The following is an 18776-nucleotide window of genomic DNA, read 5'->3' as shown; positions in this document are numbered from 1 at the left end:
TGAATTACCTAATGCCCAGGTGCACACACCCCCTTCTGCAAGAAATTACACAATCTCCCATTAATACTCCAATTGTGGACCTGGCATTTTTAACTGTTGTGATTTTAGCTTAACTTACCTTGCATCCAGGAAGGATTACTGAGAATTTCTGAATGGCACCAGTGAGATAGGCTGGGATGAACCATGAAACAATATGGTGAAAGTGCAGTTGAACAAAGAACTGAATCAGCGGTTTGACTTGGCTGGTGGCTCATTTTAGGAACTTAGGGGTCTTGTTTGTGTATTATTTTGGTTTTTCAGCATACCAGCAGGAGCCACAAAGTGTCACCAGAAGCTTTCTGGAATATCTGAGTCAGACCTGGAAGGGCTGCAGCTGAAACTTTCAAATCTAGTTAGCAATTATTATTTTTAGCTTTCTGAAATATTGGAGGTGTAAATTACTTTAGAGAGTCCCTTTCCCAAGGCTGACCTGCTGTGGTATTTGGGGTGTTTTTTTTAAAATTCAATCCAACTGAGCATCCAAAGTGTAAAGTGCCAGGCTTTGCACAACTCATGCTTTGGGTTGATTTCTTGATTTTTCTGGCTTGTTCTTTCCTGTTTGTGTCAGGGAAGAGTTTGTTGGACTAGGAGAATAGAGCTAAACCTTGTTCACCTTTCCTTAATATGAAGTAATTCTTTCTAATGTGTGAAAAGAGGGCTTTTCTTCTTTCTGGTTAGATTAACTGACATAATAAGATATAATCATCTCAAGCTCCAAAGAGTGTCTTGCCATGGATTTCAACCTTCATAGTTGCAACAGGACTGATGCTGGTGTTTCCCTTGGAGACCCGTCCCAAAAGCTCAGGCACACGGTAACTGTCACTGTCCTGTTGCTGAAAAGCGAGTGTGCAGTTCGAGGAGGTGCAGGGTATCCCTTTGGTCTTGTGATTCAGCCATTTAAGCATAATCTATTTTGAGGAGCTGATTTTCCCTTTGCAAGCCTTAAGAGATGCTGCCTCGCTGCTTTTAGGCTGTTGGAGACTCATCTATGAAATTTTGTATCTGCAAAAGGAGGGAATCAAATGAGGTTCTGTGAGCTTTTCTTATGGTAAGGTAGAAAGTCTAGGAATCAAGCCTTTACTCTTCCCTTGTGCTTTGGTCCTGTATGAATATTCAAGGCATGACACCAGAAGGCGTCTTAATGAGGTGGGTACATTCAGATCTAAAGCCGGAGAAACACAGTTTGGAGCCCTAGGGTGACCTGTGTCAGCTGCAGGGTGGGCTGTGTCAGCGTTGGTGGGGGCAGTGTCTGGTGCATGTTCTGTTTACCTCCTGCCATCCCTATCAGGGTAGTGGTGGCCTCCTTTGTGTTGCTGATTTGCGTAAAGCCACTTGTCCAGCATCCTCTTCAAGGTGACCACATAGGCTAATGCCTCTGAAACACTGAGCCAGGTTGGGGCTGTGTGTACAGAGGGCAGAGATTTGTGCTGACATGTCAAATTATTCATGCCACTTACATTTCTCCTCATGTTTGACATGCAGATCTCTTAGGATAAACTTCCACATATCTCTGTGTAGTGCATCTGGTTGTTGCTTCACCCACAACCACCTCCAGCCACCTGTGGGACAGAAGATAGCAGGTACCCAACACAACAGTGCTGCATTAATGACTTGGAAAAGGAGGATCTTCTGAGTTTCTTAGCACAGCCAGTAAAAGAGACTTTTGCAATGACTGGCTGAGGTTGGGAGATCTATGTATGTACCACCTTCTCTTTTTTTTTTTCCTCTATAACTTTTGAACTCATGGGTCAGTACCAAAAAACCTGAGTCTACAGGGCTCAGAACAGTCCCCTGAGCGCAGTGTAATTTTTTTCTCCCTATTAGCAGAAAATCCACAGGAGACATCCAGCTCCATGCAAGCTTTGCAGTGGTGCTGTGAAGTGGCCCGTTTGTCTAGCAGTGCTGTGGCTGCTCCCAGCAAACCTTGGCTGTGTCTCCAGATTAGCGCATTGTGTGGCTTTTTGGCTTGTACCCATCTCAGGTGAGATCAGGTAAATGCATGAGGCGTAGCCCCTGGTGTTAGGTGGTGCCAGGAAAGATGGTGAGGAGAGGAAGGGGCTGTGGGCTGTTGAGTTGTTCCTGTGATGTAGGAAACCTGCTATGCACTCAGCAGGCTGGTAGTTTGGGGGGTGCTGGAGATGTGTGTGGCCCCAACCTGAGCTGGGATGTTGGTGATAGGTAGGGCCCTCCTTGGCTGGGGAGGGCTTTGCGCTCCTCCCTGCAGCTGGTGCCTGGAAGCACCTCCTCCCAGCAAGGAGGAATTGGGAAGGTGCACTGGAAGTGCTTGCAAGCTTTTGTGCCCAGCTGTGCTCGCAGGGTTCAAACTGAGACACCTACCCTAATTCCCCTGGCAAGGGGCTGCTGCAGCAAAGGGAGGGCACTGCCATCCTCTGCTCTGTGCTTGCTCTGGTGTGAATTCCTGCACGGAGATGGGTTTTGCACCATTTTCAGTGACAGTTTTGTGAACGCTCTGCATGGCTCCTGCCTGAGAGATTCTGGTGTGAGTTTGCAGTGTCCTTGAATTCACTGGTCGGCAGAAGTCGGTTCCTTCTCTTCCAATGTGCTGGAAAAGGCAGCCTGGAGCCGTTAAGACCTTGAGCAGTACAGGCTTTCTTTCATCTCCCTGTGAACCCGGAGTCCCCACCCCCTCTCCCCCCCCCCCCCCCCCCCCCCAAACTGTGCCCACAGAAGTTTGGGCTAAATGATGCCCGAAGGCGAGGGCGTCGACTTGGTGGGGAGCAGCAGCAGCAGCTCCTCGGCTCCAGGGAGGCACTAAGGTCACGAGTGGGCTGGAGACCTGCTGGGGACCCCAGGCCCACCGCCGCAAAAGCACCCGCGGGGGATGGTCACTCCCCACCCCGGGTTTGCGTTCGCGGTGGGTGCTGCGGGTACGCAGCAGGTCGGCACCGCTCCGCTGTACCCCGGCCCCTCCGAGAGAAGCCCGAAGCGCCGTCCCCGGGCTGGGAGGGCAGGCGGCCGCGCTCCGATCTGGATGTTTGGTTTCCTCTCCCATCCCCCCACCCCCTGGAAAAAGGTGTTTTGTTTCCCCTTGGCTCGATGGCGCTTATCCTGCGCTTTGGGAGCCGGCGAAACCAGCCGGCTTTTGTTCTCGCCGCGCATCCCTCTCGGCCGGCGGGGCGGCGGCGGACCCCTCGCAGCGCGGCGGCTCGGGCTGAGCCCGCTCCGTTGCCGGAGCCTGGCGGTGCCGGAGCGGTCCTACCGCCCGCAGGCTGCGGCCGTCGCCGCTCGGGGCACCGGGCCGGGGGATGGTGCCTGCTCGTTCGGGATGACGTCCCGGCGGGGCCGCTCGGTGCTGCCTGTCTCTCGCTGCTCTCCGGCAGATCGGGGCTCGGCTGAGCGCTTCTCCGACCCGTCTCTTCAAAACCCGAGTTTGCTGCGAGCCCGGAGCCCGGGAGGCTTTGCCCACCAGTACCCGACAACTTCTCCCATATAATTATTCAAAGTCACGAGTCCCTTTGGAAGAATTGCTCTTTTTTTAACGTTTCCTGTTTTAAGCGAGATGATTTTAAGGCTTATTGTCGTGGTGTGAGTGAGAAGCGACTGCAGAGGAGGAAAGAAACGTAGCTGGAGTTGATGTCCTGTGAGCACAGGACCTGTTGGCTGTGAGTGCGGGTGAAAGCACACGGATGCTGCAGCATGTAGCTAGGCTACAGTGTGTGAAACAGTGATTGCTTCTCCTAGAGCTCGTTGTGGGTTTTGTCCAAAACCTGCATCCTACAGCAGCCAGAGGCTACACTGTATGACTACGCTGCTGGTCTCCAGCAGTACATCTTTATCTCTTCCCCAACATTTTGGACTTTTGGTAGTAGCAAAGACCCTGCCTGAAGAAAACCCCAGAGTTTTCTCAGAAAGTAAATAAATAGAACAGTTTCTTGGAGCGGCTCCTTCGGAGCAACTCCATGGCTGTCTTTTGAGTTCTTAAACTTGTAGAAAAGTGACAGGAGATAGTTATAGTTTCTTTTCTTTATCTCCTTCTTCCCCCCCCTTTCCCCCCCCCCCAACTTGTTTAAGACACTCACACACCCCTTCCTTCCCTTTGCTTTTTAGAGATTGGTGATAAGGAATTCTAACTACTTAATGAGCTGGGAGAGGCCTCTCTCCATTGGAGTGGAGGACTCCAGGTGGCACTTTGACAGATTGGACAGGTAAGGCAGGAGAGCCCCACCTCCTCCTCCTTGCCTATAGTTAGGTGTATATAAGGGAAACTTGAATTATGCAGAGAGGCACACTCCGAGTCCTGTTATCTTCCAAATAGCATCACATATTTTTAGGGTCTTCTAGGGGGTGGGAGGTGTTTGTCAAAATCCTGGAGCCAGAAGAAAGAACAGCAGCATTGATCAATTTGACTGCTAACATGTTGTACCTGGAAAACAATGCCCAGTCCCAGTATAGCGAGGTAAGGATTCTAGGTTTGAGCTATCATGTCTTTAATATATTTTTATTTTTAGTGAATCTGTATGATTTATTCACCCCTGCAGTCCTGAAGTTAGGTGTGGAATATACTTTTGGGTTTTGAAACTTTTGCCTTTTACGATGGGAAGCTGAGTTTGCTGGGCTGGGTACTGGAATGAGAGCAGACTCCCAGTCTTTAAGTCTGGTACAGCAAACTTTGGGAACCTGGATCAGCTGAACATAATTTTCTTTGCTTGGAGAAGTAACCCAAGGCAGTTGCTTACTGCGGGCAATGCATACGGCTTGCTGTAGCAGTCTGAGCGGTAGCTGTGGTGACTGCCTTAAAACTCATTTGCTGGTCTTTTATTGCCAGAATTGCTGCTTATTGTTAAAGGTGGATGGTACCTAGGAAATAACCAAAAACACACGATAAAGCCTTTCTTAGGTTACCTTTTTAAGTAAAATAATATGCAAACAAATGTTCTCTGCTGCAAATGCTGTGTTAGTGTCCACACCAATAAGTCTCTTACTTGGAGCTGTTAAAAAAGGTATTAACAGCCTCATGATGTGCAGCAGCAGCGAGATTCATTCTTTCTAGTGGGGTGTTTGTCTAAACATATTATATGAGGATGGATGCGCGTGCAGTGGATGCATTTTACTTTCCACAGCCCTGTGCACCGCATGGGTGTGAGCGGAACGCAAACTTCAGATGCAGCTTGATTTTATTATCATTATTTGTTTTATTTATTTAATTGCTTGTAACCAACCGGTTCGATGCTTTGTAAGGTGGAAGCGGAGAGAATTGCCGCCCGCTGTGCAAACCTTTGAGGAAGTTACCTGGGGTAGAGGGAGATCTAACGACAATATTGGCTTACATTCCAGTGGAGACAGCAGCTGTGTTGACACTCGTCAGAATGGCAACACAGCAAAAGCCCTGTGTGTGTGAGAGAGAGAGAGCGTGCACACGTGTGTGTGTGTGTTCCTGGTGAAAATGCTTCAAGTGGCAGGGTATGGGGTGCGAGACCTGAAGCAGACAGAAGCTCAGCCACTTGGAAAAGAAAACAAAATGGGAACTGGGAGGCTGAGAGCGCAGCTCAGATGTGTTAGCTAGCGAGGAAAAGCCTTTCAAAAGCACGCTTGGGGCTTGCACGCCTGGGATGGTGGGTCTGCAGCTTGGGGAGAGCAAGGGGTAAGCTGAAACCAGTGTGCTTCCCCGTCTGCCTCTCTGCCGGCAGTGCAAACACCCGTGTGCACGCAGTTTCCTCACCGCTGCGCAGAAGACCTGCATTGGTGGCTTCTCTTTTATTTTTTCTAGGTTAATTATAAACTCTCAAATGTGGAGAGAGCACTTCTCAGAGTGTTTGCCTGGCGTTATTTGTCTGCTGCTATCTGATCAACTTTCGCTGAATAGCAGCGGTGGGGCTGTGGAGTCCCTATGCTTGACTTACTGGGCTCATCTGTCAGAAGCAATGCGCTCAGGAGCGTTCTCGCTTCGCTTAAATGCCGCTCATCACCCCTGCTGTCAGGGGAGGTTCTTTTAAAAGGCTTTAGCTCTGATTTCTTTTTTTTTTTTTTTTCTTCCCCCACCCCCCTTTCTCCTCCTTGGGTTTGAACGCGGTGTGCTGCCTTTGTTTCATCCCGCAAACGGGGAAAGAAAACTCAATTAGAGTTGACTTGGCTTCATTTCTGAGAAAGAGCAGACTTTCTAATGACCTGTCTCCAGGGATGGAGACTTGTTAATGCTCAATTAAAATATATTGGTGATGGTGAACCTTGCCTGTCCTAAGCTTGAAAACAAGATGTAGGCTTTGGCAGCATCCTTTCCTTAAAGAAAGGAAGGGGTGTGTTGGGGGAAACCCTCTCAGTGTGGAGATGAAGTAGCACTTTGTTGCAGCTGGTGCTTGCTGGAGTTTAGGTTTTAGAGCTGTTGCTGGTTTGGGCAGAGCCAACACGTGAAAAACTTGGTATAGACTTCAGTTTGGGTTTAAAAAGAGACAAAAAGATGGAATTCAATTCCCTCTCCCCATCTCCCTCCCCTCCCCATTAAAATAAAACTTAAGGCAGAGACCAGGGAGTTCCCTCCCACCCGAAGTCTGTTTCTTGGGGTGGTCTGCCCAGGCACCCAGGATGCTCACTGCCTGCTTGCAGATGCTGTGCTCTGCTCTCCACACCCACTGGTGGTGCAGCATCCTCCACCCTGGGAACTGGCCTTTGTGCAAGCCCCATGGCGGCTGCACAGTTAGGGTGGCCAGCTCCCACCATCACCCATGGCCCTGTGGTGCTCAGTGCCTCTGTGAGATGAGGGCTTCCTCCCAAATGGGTAAACCTGGTTGAGAAAAGCTGCATGAGGGGAAAAGGGTGTTGAAGTGAATCACAGCCCTGGAAAGGTGGAGGTGGAACCTGCCTCAACCACTTTTCAAGCTTAATCTAACCCAACATTTGATCTGGGTCGACTATAAGAACGATTAAGCTCTTTGTTGGCAGAGCACTGGACTTGATGACCCTGGAGATCTGTTCCTGTGTGTTTATGAGTAGGAGATGTGAAAAGGAGAAAGATGTTGGGGCAGTTATAATGGTATGATGAGGTGCTGATGATCCCTTTGGTTCTCACTGCATCTTCCTACCTTGTCTCCGCATCTGGAATTTTAGATGTTGTACACAAATGTTTGAGGAGGAGCATGCACAGAATTGGTTGTGAAGAAGGTATCTGCAAGTTTGGCCAGTCTTGTCCAACTTTTCTGGGCACTGGGAGGGGAAGGAGGATGAGAGCAACTCTGGATTACTCTGCAGTTTGGCTGAGACTATGATGCAGAGTTCGGTAGTGCTTGCTAAAATCCACTTAAAGCATTGCCAAAGGAATAAATGTTCAAACACTGATAAGTAATATGGGCTGTGAGTTGTCATAATATCCTTCAGCCTTCCCAAAGATCTTCTTGCTTTTTGTGGGAGAGAGACAAAGTAAAGAATGTTTCTGTTGAGATTTTTATCATAGTTTGGAAGATGAGTGGGGGAAACTAGTTTTATGCTAAACCATCTTTTGCTCCACTTTTATGGCTTTTTGGCAGCATTCCCTCATGCTGGAAACGAAGAAAAACTGTGTATGGATTGCTGCAGTTATCTTGAGGGGGCAGAAGGATGGTTTTGGGTTTTTTTTTTTTTCCCCTCTTAGCTTTTTAAATAATTCACATGTGTGTGTTTGAGCTGTAGTGCCCTGGATGCGAGTCCTTCCTCTTTGCAGCAACAGGCATGTGGCATCTTGGGTGGCCTGAAAGGATGTCCTGGGGAAGATGGACCTCCTCAGTTCTTGCACCTATCCAGAGCGTTGGTTCAGCAAACATTAGTTTACAGTTAAGGAATCTGGGAACTGAGCTGTAGCTCACTTTTGAGCATCAGCTTCTGGTGTGCAGAAGTGTGGCTGGGGTTTGTCTTTGTCAGCCTGGATTTGGCTGTGAACCACTGAAGAAGACAAAGTTGTGGCCACTCTGGTGCTTCTTTCCTTGGCTGCTTTTACCACATAGCAGTGGTAATCCCAGCTGCATTCAGTAAAGACTTTTCCGCCCTGCCATGCCTTCCCTGTGGCCCTGTGCCAAACCTGGGGTGAAGGGAGCTGCCTCTGAGGGACACTGCCTGGTTGCTACCCAGCAGAGCAGCCCACCTGCTCCCTTCCTACAGTCTGTAGATGTCATGGAGAAAGGCTCATCTGTGCATTACCCCTTGTACCCCACATCTCATCCTATGAGAAGATGAAAGCACTTGGAAAGATGCTATATGAAGCCTAATGAGTTTCTCAATTAAGGCTTTGACTAAACCTGACCTTCTTTCCTGGTTCTTCTTCCTCCTGTTTCTGATAATGTCTCAGGGTTCTGGTGGCTTCAAGCAGGCAAACAACTCCCAAACCTCTCCCTGAGCTGTGCAGGGTTCAGGTATGAGCATTGTACCTTCCAGAGGCCTCTGCTTATACAAATTGTATCAGCACCACGCATTTGAGCACAGTCCCTTCTTAGAAGAAAGAAATAAGGGCATGCACTGGGGCTGTGTTCATGGATGGTACCCAGCTGCAATTCCAGTTATGCTTCTTATGTATCCAACCTTTGTAATTGCACTTAAGGGACTAAAGGTTGTGTCATGTGATGTCTTCTGTGCAGGCTTGTGAGGCATGTGTCTTATCCTTGGGCTGCAAAGATCTTCTGCAAAGATGGAGAGGCCTTGTATTGTATTACCAGGCGCCTTTTCCTCCAAGAGGTTTTAAATCTGCAGTCCAATTGCAAAGGTTTAACTGGAGATAGAAAAGCCTATGGTTAGATACGCCCTTGTCTTTTGTTTGGCAGGACTAATTAGATACTATTGCCATATTTGGCTCTGCTAATGGAGTGAGGTAGTCTAGAGATGGGCAGCGGGAAGCTGAGACCTGCCTCTTCCAGTGAGCTCCAATCTTCCTCCCAGCTGAAACAAGAGGGCTCTGGGGAGAAATGCAGGGAAGGGCAGGAGTTGAGTGTGTTTCCAACAAAGTTCCAACCGCTTGTTACAGAAGGTTTGTCATCCCATGGATGCTCTTCTGTTACTTCATAGTATGTTACTGAAAAGTTTTGGGTGGTATCTGTCTCGATAGTAGAGCTAATGTGACCTCCACACTGAGCAGTGAACTGGGGATGTCACCTGGAGGAAATCCTCTCCTTTCTTTAGATGGAGGGACTGGGTGTCAGCAGTCTGAGCAGCACCGGCTGTGGGTGTACCCCAGAAACAAGTAATGGTGACCTGCATGTGGGTGGAAAGAATGAGTGTCTTTTAATAGACAAAAAAGAAACAGGACGATGTTTGCACAGCTTTAACTCCTCGGTGTGCAGCGTGTAATACTTCTGCAGAAGTCAGGGTGGTTTGGCTTTGTGCAAGGTGTCGTTGCTGCTCAGTAGCACACGTGCCTGGCAGTTTGCATGGTAATGCAGTACATCAGAGATCAGATAGGAAACTGCATCTCCATTATACAGTTTTCAGTGCTCAAAACAAGGGTTAATAAGCAGTATGAAATTAGGGACAGGAGGTGCTGGCAAATCGTTGCCTTGCTTCATTTGTCAAGAAACTAATAGTGGGTGTTTTCTAGAATTAAAAGGCTCTCGCTGAGAGAGATGGAAAAGAGCCTTTGCAGTGCAGTGAGGATGTTTTACATGTTGAACTGGTGTTAGGAACTGATGATCTGTTTTTGTTTGCTGTAAATCGGCCTCAGTTGAGACGGGATGAAATTGTCCATCTACTTTCTGTTCCTTGGGGAATACAAGAACTGCTGTTTTGACTGGTTATTTTTACCAGTCTGATGGTTGGAAACTTTCACCATGTCACCAACACCGGAGTTCTCTGATTTCTGCTGACACAAGCCTGGTTATGTTATTGCCTGGCTCCCTCAGGAGCTGTTTGCTGGTTTCTTTCTTTTAACTCTGTCTTATTTTTAATAATGAAGTAACGGTTTAAGTGAAGTGAAACTGCTTTTCTTTTCTCCCCATCCCTGAGCACAGGGAAGCAACAGAAAGAAGCTTTGTCTGCCCTGTGTGGTGACCTTTTGGGTTGTGTTTGCTAAGTTATGCTAAACAGAAAGGTTTCTTCCCAGTTATGGCTGTTTTTTCTGTGATACAGAAGCTTCGCTAGTTCCATGAGGAAGACATGGCATCTGCAACAGGAAAGCTGTGGATGTGGGAGGGTGTACACCTTGTGTGTTTTTCCTCTGGGAGATGTTGGCTATAACTAGTGGAGAAACTACTTATTTCATTATCGTGAAGGGCTGAATAAAAGCGGGTGTTGCCTGGCTCAAGGCAAATTTTAAATTCTATTTACAAAATGTTCCCACTGGAAAAAAAAGTAATCTGGAAACGCTTCAGAAAGGAGCTCTTGCACCGATGGATTTGCACTAGACACTGTTAAGCCCTGTTATTTTTCTGGCACTGTCTCCAACGCCTCTTGAGAATGTGCAGAGTAGGCAATAAAATGAATGCAACTCTTTTTAAAGTGAGGTTGCATAAATCATCAGAAAGGAAAGGAGCTTCTCATATACCAACAGCAACACTCCACTCCATCCTCTTCAGCAGAGAAGTGAACTCGAGCTCTTCGTTTGTGGCACTTGGCCTGGATTAGTGTCAAGCCACTTTTGGTATGAAGTAGAATTAAGAGGAAAATAATTTCTCTCCAAGGATGTTGAAGTTCATTTTTTTTTTTCCATGTGTATGCATTTTCTGCATTCCCTGCAGTCTCAGAGCCACGATTGCCTTGCAATCCCTTGACAACCAACCAAAGCCATGATCTTTAGAGTGATACATGAGCTCAGCTGTGATTAGGCACGCGGGTGGGTCCTCTCCGAGTGAATAAACCTGCTGTTCTTCAAAAATGTCCCATCTTGTTTTGGTTTCTTCAGTGATGTTGAATGATTTCTGAGAAGTCTTGTGATATCTAGGCTCCCAAATGGACCTTCCCATCAGAGCTTTGCTGTGCTGGGAGAGGATGCTGTAACTGTTGGAGGTGTCAGAGATCTGCTTTCCAGTTGGGGCCAAACATGGGATAAAGCCTTGACAGGGCAGCGCAGGAGAGTCTGCAGGTTGTAATTTGGCCTCAAGCTACTGAGAAGTGTAATGAAATGTTGGGGTGACCCTATTTCTTATGAGCAGACTTACTTCTGGGGGAGAGTCACAGCTCTCCTCTGAAGAAGAGACTGAGAGGCTTTCCAGGCTTAGCTTAGCTGCTTGAGCAAGGAGCAAATAGAGCAGGCTGAGATTTAAGACAATTGAAGTTTGTTTTCTGTAAAATGTCTAATATACAGAGCAAAATTTGTGAGATGTGACTTCACAGGTGGTGTCAGGTAGAGACATGTGAATGCTTTGGTTCCTTGGCATTGACAAAGAGAACTTGGATCCTCTTTGGGGAGCTTGAATCTAAACTTGAAGAATTTGTTTGTAATTAATGACCATTGTTATGAGTTCCATGCACAAGCAAGCAACAAAAAATGGGATATGTTGGTTGCTTTTTTTCATTTGTACTAAGTTTGAGTGATTTGGGAGTCGATCCAAGAATACTCAATGATATCTTGTATTTTTGTAAATCCCCCGCCGCTGCTGTTTCCCCTGGAGTCGTAATGGTACAACTAAAGGAGCAGTGTTTGAACCAGGATGTGTGTGTTGGTATCTAGAATAGGTGGCTCGAGGTGTGATGTATTTCTGGGCTCGTGCTCAGTCGTCCTCTCTGTTTGGAAGTGGACCCAAGTGGCAAGGCTGAGCATGCTTGAAAATTAATGCATTGATTGGGGCCCAGCAGCCTCTTGGGATTGATTCCAGAGTTTGGATCCGGATTAAACTTCCCCCCAAGGACTTTGGGAAGCTGTATACAAGGGGACCTGGTGAAATTTGAGATGAGTCCAACTTCCTCAAGATGGCAAGAAGATGAATGTTTTTACCAAGGGCAAGAGAGTGGGAGGAAACGCCCAGTTTAGGGAGGGAAGGGGAAATATTTTATGGTGGGGTAGTGTCTGGGAATGAAAGGGATGGATTGTGTCTCAGCAGATATGAATCTTTCAGTTTTAATCCACATCTAGGAAGTAAATACAAAGAATCTTACCGACTTCTGGGAATGGGGAGAGGGGAGGAGGTGCAGCGCTGGGGTTTTCGGCTGTGCTGCTGAGGGAGAAGGCCCTGAGCTGCAGAGCTGCAGTCCAGCTGCGTAAGGGATCTGGAGCGCAGGGCTGGCGTGCGATGCCTCGGGAGCTGGGCTGAACAGAACAATAGGAATAGGTGGATACACTCTCTCAGCCTGTAGCTTTATAGGACAGAAGCATGCTGCCAGCAAAGTGTCGAGTCAGCAAGCGGATCTCTCAACTGCATGGGAAATGACTTAAAGTATTTAATTATTTTGCTTGGGTGTCTCTTTTGAAGTGATGTCGTGACGTCTCTGTGTGCATCACCCAATACTTCTTGGGGGTGTGATTGCTCAAAGAAAAGGATAAAATTCTGATAGCTCTGTAAAATTTGGATTCTCCAGACTTATGTCATGCCTCTGAGTTCCTCAATAGCCTCTGCAAGCTTTTAATGTGATTTCTCACTGCTGCAGTTTTACTCTGTTTTTTTGGTCTGTAACGTAAGAATCGACTCTCTCAGAAGGGCTGGTGGTGGCTGGCTAGAGCTAAATAGATGAGTGAATGTCCCTCCAACCTTTTTCAGCAGCAGCAAAATGTGCAAGAAATTCTTAAAAAGGAGATCAGAGCACACACCAGCTAGGTGTGATCTCCTGTTTTGCAAACAGGAAAGTGCTGGGAAAGCTGTTGAGATGAGACTTTGTCAGTCCAGCATGCTGTGTGTCTGAAAAGAACTGCAAATGTTCAGGAAATCTTAATGTGGTATTGGACAGAAATTAGCAAGCATGTTGTTACTCAAAAAATCTAGAAGAAAGCCTTTCTGGTTTTGGCTATCGAAATCACATGCAGCCAGAGCAACTGTGGGGGGGAAATTACTAGAAACCCCTTGCAGTTAGCTCAGCCAACTTGCTTATTGCAAGAAGTAACCACTAAAATCACTGAAGGTTTGTTTGAGCAGAAAATCATTCCTGTCTTGCTGATAATGTGAGCAATTCCATATAAAACAATGAATAGTGAAAGGTCTGTCAGCTGAGTGCCTCGAATGTGACTGTGGCATCGTGTTTTAGTGTTTGCCGAGGTCAGCAGTATTGGACAGGGAGGGAAGTGCTGAGAAGAAGCAGTTTTGGTTCTGCTGGTAGACATTGGAGGGTCCATACCAGAGAAGTCTGTGGAAGTCCTAGGTGTGTGGAATATGTGATGGTGTGATTTAAATGTTTGGGGAAAATGTGCTTGATGGGTGTAAGGCTGATGGAGTAGTCACTGTGGAAGAAGCACTGCCTTGGCACACACATTGTGTCTGCACACACATGTTGTTTTCAAAGGCCAGCTTCTGGGACTGGTGTTGGCACAACCTGGTAGCTTTGGAAAACCACCATATAAAGCTCCAGCCATGTGAAGCTGTGTTTCTGACATGTACTGCAGAGGGAATGGGGTTAGGGTGATGTCCCAGCTTTGTGCATGTTGCTGTACTGAACCCCAACAGATCCTGAGTGCAGGGAACACCAGCTTGGTGCAGATCAGGAGCTGCTCTAATGTATGAAATAGTGCTGGAAGGTAAAGGCCCTTTGTTCTTTGCAGGTGGGGCATAATCAGAATTTGACAGCCAGTCCTCTTGAATCCCTACTCGATCTTGAAAGCTTCTCAGTCCGTTTTTTGGTGTCTCAGGTTTTTGAGAAGGTCATCCAGGAGTTTTCTTGCCTGACTTGGACAGATCAAATGGCCAACTGCAATAGAAAATCCAGCAGATCTTCCTTTTGCTCTATAGGGACTCCCATGCTGCAATGTAACCCTTTTTCCTTTGCTTGCTCTAACTTGTTTTAATTTGCCCTTTGCCCTCCTATAACTCTTCTTATGAATTCTTATATTCTGCCGTTCTACCACGCTTCAAAGAGTGGGTGTGGGGGGTTTATGTGTGTGGCTGCTTTTTTTTCTTCTTTTTTTTTTTTGGTGTATGTTTAACTGCTTGACTTATTTAACTTGCAGATGATCTGAACTTCTTGTTCTGACTAAAATTCTGCTTAACTGGAGTATTTTACCTTGGTGCCTGAAAGCTTGCATACTCTGATTTTGAGTGTAGCGATGAATTGGAGAGCTGATTTCAACTTCTGGTGCTATTCTGGCCCTAATTATTCAAGGTCCTTGTGCCCTGTGACCATATTTTGGTGGTTATGGTGTCTGCAGCCTTTCACTGTGGATGACACGCAGATATCCTGTCCAGCCTAATGCTGCCCTGTCAACACAATAAAATGCTGCATGTCTGAAATAGCAGATAACCATCGACGGTTACTGTCCTGTAAGGAGTTCAAGAAACAAGGCAGCCTTAATTGACTACTGGAGCTTTTCTCTCAAGCTCCTGCCTCTCCTCCCCACCTTCCTCTTTGTATTTCAATTGGTTCCCCTTATTTTTAAAGCCTTTTTTTTTTTTAAGTCTGATTTTTCAACGTTGCTGTACAAACTCAGCACGCAAAAGATCTGGTCCCGCTGCCAAGCTGTAATCCTACAGCTGTTCTCAGCCGTTGAAATCAGGCAAAAATGCCTTGCTGAAATCTGGCAGTCTTTTTTTCTGTTTTCCCTGATGTAGGTCTTTGTCTTCAGTTATGTTTACATCTCTTGGGAGTGTGAGGGGGTGCCTTTCCAAATCGTCTGTACTTTATGGCTCTTCAGATCTTTGTTGACATTGTGTTGTCCAGCTGGTAATAGGAGAACATAGGAAGTTCTTGGCCTCCCTTTTAGTTTTAGAAAGCTGAATGTTTGGGTTATTAATCAATTTGCGTTGTTATAATGGAGTTATGAGGTCTCATGATTTCTGGCTTCTCTTAGAGATGATATTGTATGCTTTTCTTCCTCCCTCCTACCCCCCTTGTTTATATGTTTTCCAGTAACATGCCAAATAAGTTGCTGAGCAGAAGCTCGGAGTAAAGAAATGACTGTCTGTGTGCAGGGGGGTGGATCTTGGACTTTTTTCCTGTTTAAAACGGTCTGAATTTTCAAAATAAGTAAGCATAGCCTAGATACTCTAATGAGAGCTGGCATAAAAAGGCCTTTCAGAAATTGTTTTCTGCACAAGAGCCTGATTCAGAGTTTATTTATCTTTTTTTTGTTGTTGTTAAAAACCTAATGTACAGCTCTAGGGAAGTCATATTTTTATATGCATTGGAAAAGAATTAAATACACAATGTAAGATGTCCAGACTTAATATTTGTGTGAAGTGGGATGCACTGTCATTCTGATAATCCTTGAATTAGACAAGCTCTTTTACATGAACCTATGGCAGGTGGTAGGAGTCAGGAATTACAGGCATTCCTGCTTTGGGCTGTGCTTGTTTTAAAAGGCACCCTGCTTCTGGCTGAAAAATACTTCTTGCTGAGTTAGTAAATGAATTAACCAAGGGGCAAAACTCAAAGTTTGGCTAAAAATGAAAACAATTACTGCTGGAGGGAACAATGCAACTCCAAAGCTTACAGCCTTTCTGGGTGGACAGAAACTTGCCCTCATGTTGCTTTTAATAAAACTGTGTTATTTTCCAAGCCTATGAATACCTGTATATGTGAATTTCAACTTGGACTAGATTCCAACAGGATTAATGTCTGAGTGGAAATACATGAGCTGCAACCTCACTGCATATGGCTATTAACATTTTGCTGCTGTGTTAACCTAAAGGGTGTAGATGTGGCCTGGTGTGCACACTGGAATAGCAGTGAAGATCACCCAGACTCTCTTCCCTTTCCCCAGTGTATGCACCATAACGTTTTCCAAGTGTGGTGGTGTGTGACTGCACACTGTGTGCTGATTTCTCCTATTTAGCATAGGTAGTGTGTGATCTACTAAGCTGTGGCCATCGGGCTGACTGACAGCTGCTGACAAGGAGGGATGCTGTGTTAATTAGGCAGAGCAGGCAATTTTTTGATCTTGCCTATCTGAACCTTTAAATGTGGTGGCATGATTTCAGATGGTCACTTGTTTGGGGTTTTTGACTTTCTGATTTGTTTCATGTTTGTGTCTTGAACACACACACACACACACACACACACCCCTGCCCCTTTTTATTTTTTCTTCCTTCCAGCTGGGTGAAATGAAGAGCCCAGTTTTCTTTATGTTGTGCTTTGTGTGTTTAGGTGGTGTTGGAAGGTGTCCAGACAACATGCTGGGGTTATCTTAATACTTAACATGAAATACCTGTGCAGGACTAGATACATATAGTCCAAGATTATAGTATGTGTAAACACTATTTTTACAGGGGGCTTGCCACCTCTGGAAAGGAGCATTCTTTAGTTTGTTTAATATTCTTGTATTTAGTTTCTTAATATTGCCACAGTCATGATTGTTGCATAGTCCAATCAGTCCCAAAGGGTTCCCCTTGTGAATAACACAGGAGAATGCAGAAATATCTTGCTCTCTAGTTACAGGTAGGATTGAGTCAAGGAGATGTTAAATGTTTGGTCATGCTGCAGCATAATAGCCAGACAAGAGTTACTGACTCCAGGGCCTCTTCTAGCCCAACATACTCCATCATGCCAGGAACCTGTAATGCTGCTGGGGTGTGAAATAGTCTTTTCTCTTCCTGGAAAAAGTGATGACCCAACTGTAAGATTACTCAAAGCAGGCTGACTTTTTAAAATGATTTTTAATAGTGTGCCGTGACACACGGTGATTAGCGCTTAGGAGCTGTAGTGCCTGGGAACCGATCTTGGTGATTGTTCATATCTGTGGTTGAACCCAAGTTGTTTGCTCCCTTGCTCTTTGTATTGAGCATGTGGTGCACGCTATCATTTCACCTGTGGGCTTCCGAGTGTTTGATGCATTTAGCAGCACAGTAACTCTGGCTTAAAATCTCTCTGAAATAGGCCGATGGGATTTGTTTTCCCTTTTAGAAACGGAGCTTGGAGGGGGTGCAGAGGCAGTGAGATCTCCTGCCAGCACCCCAGCTTCCCGCAGGGATCTGGTCCTGAGCTGGTGTTGAAATGACTGTGTCTTCCCCTCATAACTTGGAGAGGATTAGAACAACGTCCAAACTGAGCTCGTTCCTCCTGAGAGGGGTACGGTCCAGTTGTGTGAGCTGGGTGGAAAGGCTGACGCATAGAGACGGTTTTCAGTTGTCTGTCTTTTTTTTTTCTGAGAAAAGAGGCCAGAGATGCGAACCAAATCACACCTTTCATTGCGATGAGTGAGTTAGATATCTCTTTCAGCTTCAGCCCTGATCTTAGCTGAGGGGCATGGGTGGAGCTCTGTACTTGGCATTTCTTCTTCATGGCACAAGCAGTGCACCTACATCAGGTATTGTATCACCTGCCTTCTGAACACCTGGCAAAGCTGTGCAGTCTTGCAGTCAGCAATATCTTGATTAATAATTGTAATAGAAGCATTTCTTGAACTTAGGTGCTTTATTTCCACCTACTAAAATCCTGTACTAGGGAGGTTTGGAAAATCAAGTTGGTTTTAAAAAAAATTTCTTCATACATTTGAGGTGTCTTCTGATTTGGGTAAGGATCAGGCACACTGGAAAACATTTATCTTGGTGCTCTTGAGAGCTGTTCTCCAACATGAATCTAAATCTCTATCTGGTCCAGCACTGAAGTATCCAGTAAGCTGCTTCCTACTAGTCCTGCAGCTGTTAGCCCTGATGCATCAGTTACACAGTTAAGGACAAAGCACAAAATCAGCACTGTGCCTTGCAAAATCTTCTGGCTGCTAACCACCATGATAGTGTGCTAGTTTAATCATCTCTTATCTTTGGAGAATGAGCACAAGTGGTGGTGTTCTGCAAAGCTCTTTGGGTAGCTGGACAATGCTCTCTAGCTGTATAGATACAGCGGTGGAAATTCAGACATGCTTGCATTTCACAGAGCTCTGAGATCTGGAGAAGGGGCTTGACAAGGGTGGAGGCATTGAGGTGTTCTGCATCTGAAGATGGCCATTTTTCCTTGTTTTCTCAAGAGGAAAAACTCTCAAAACACTTTCTGGGAGGTTGATAACTGGGTAGTTAATAGCTGGAGCTGTGTGTTAGGGGATTTTTGGTGTGGAAGTCCCCTTGAGAACTCTACTTCCCTCACGCCTTTGTACTGAGGGGGTGTGTATGTGGGGGGGGTGTCTCTTTGCTGATCTGTCTCATACCCTAATCAATTAACGTGATGGGCTTAAAATCGGGCTGCAGCCAAAGAACCGGAGGCAACAATAACCCGTGGGTTATTGCTGCAGGGCAGGGTGAGAAGGGCCCCGGTTTGGGAGGGTTGGGGAACATTCCCTGGCACATGGGCTCTGGAGCATTTGCATTGCCCTCTTGTGGCAAGTGCCCCGGAGCCAGGAGGCTCTGTCTGTGAGCAGGGCAGGGACATCTGTCCCCCAGCAGCAGAACCGCGATGAAGCAGCGCTGCCTTTCCAGCCTGGCTTAATCCAGCAGCCCCTCCAGTGATGCTGGGGCTCCCCTCGGCCAGGGCCGGCGTTAGCCCATAAACCCGAGAATGAAACTGGTGGGACGGAGGAAATGAAACTGATAGATGGAGATACTGCAGTGAAACAATGTTTCCAGAGACATTATTTGGTACAACAGTGAAACACTGTTTCGAGGGGCTTCCGCCACTGGATACATTAGTGAAACAATGTTTCAAGATCTAATTGTAGGGCTCTAACTTCTTGCAGTTAAACTCCCCAGAAAGGTTTTTTTGCAATGCCTGGGTGATGTTAGTGGTTTCTGGAGCTGAGGGAACAAAATAGAGAACAAAGG

The 18776-nt window shown here is 46.4% G+C and overlaps 1 protein-coding gene across 7 annotated transcripts in view; it reads left to right on the top strand.

Moving 5' to 3' along the window:
• Positions 1–18776, top strand: part of TP63 (tumor protein p63) — a gene marked incomplete at both ends in the record, with an annotated part of 101230 nt that overhangs the window by 30790 nt on the left and 51664 nt on the right. For 4 of the 7 annotated variants that reach the window (XM_084267650.1, XM_084267649.1, XM_084267648.1 and 1 more), the window contains one exon: positions 4415–4456. The exons of the other annotated variants lie outside the window; for them this stretch is intronic. In XM_084267650.1, the coding sequence (XP_084123776.1) occupies positions 4415–4456 (42 nt within the window). Of the gene's footprint in view, positions 1–4414; positions 4457–18776 lie in introns of those variants that run through there. 7 annotated transcript variants of the gene reach the window in all.

Source organism: Gallinula chloropus (assembly GCF_964237585.1).
Source record: "Gallinula chloropus genome assembly, chromosome: 8".
Classification (NCBI taxonomy): Eukaryota; Metazoa; Chordata; class Aves; order Gruiformes; family Rallidae; genus Gallinula; species Gallinula chloropus.
The sequence above is the reverse complement of the archived record's forward strand: the minus strand, read 5'-3'. Positions and strand labels throughout refer to the sequence as shown.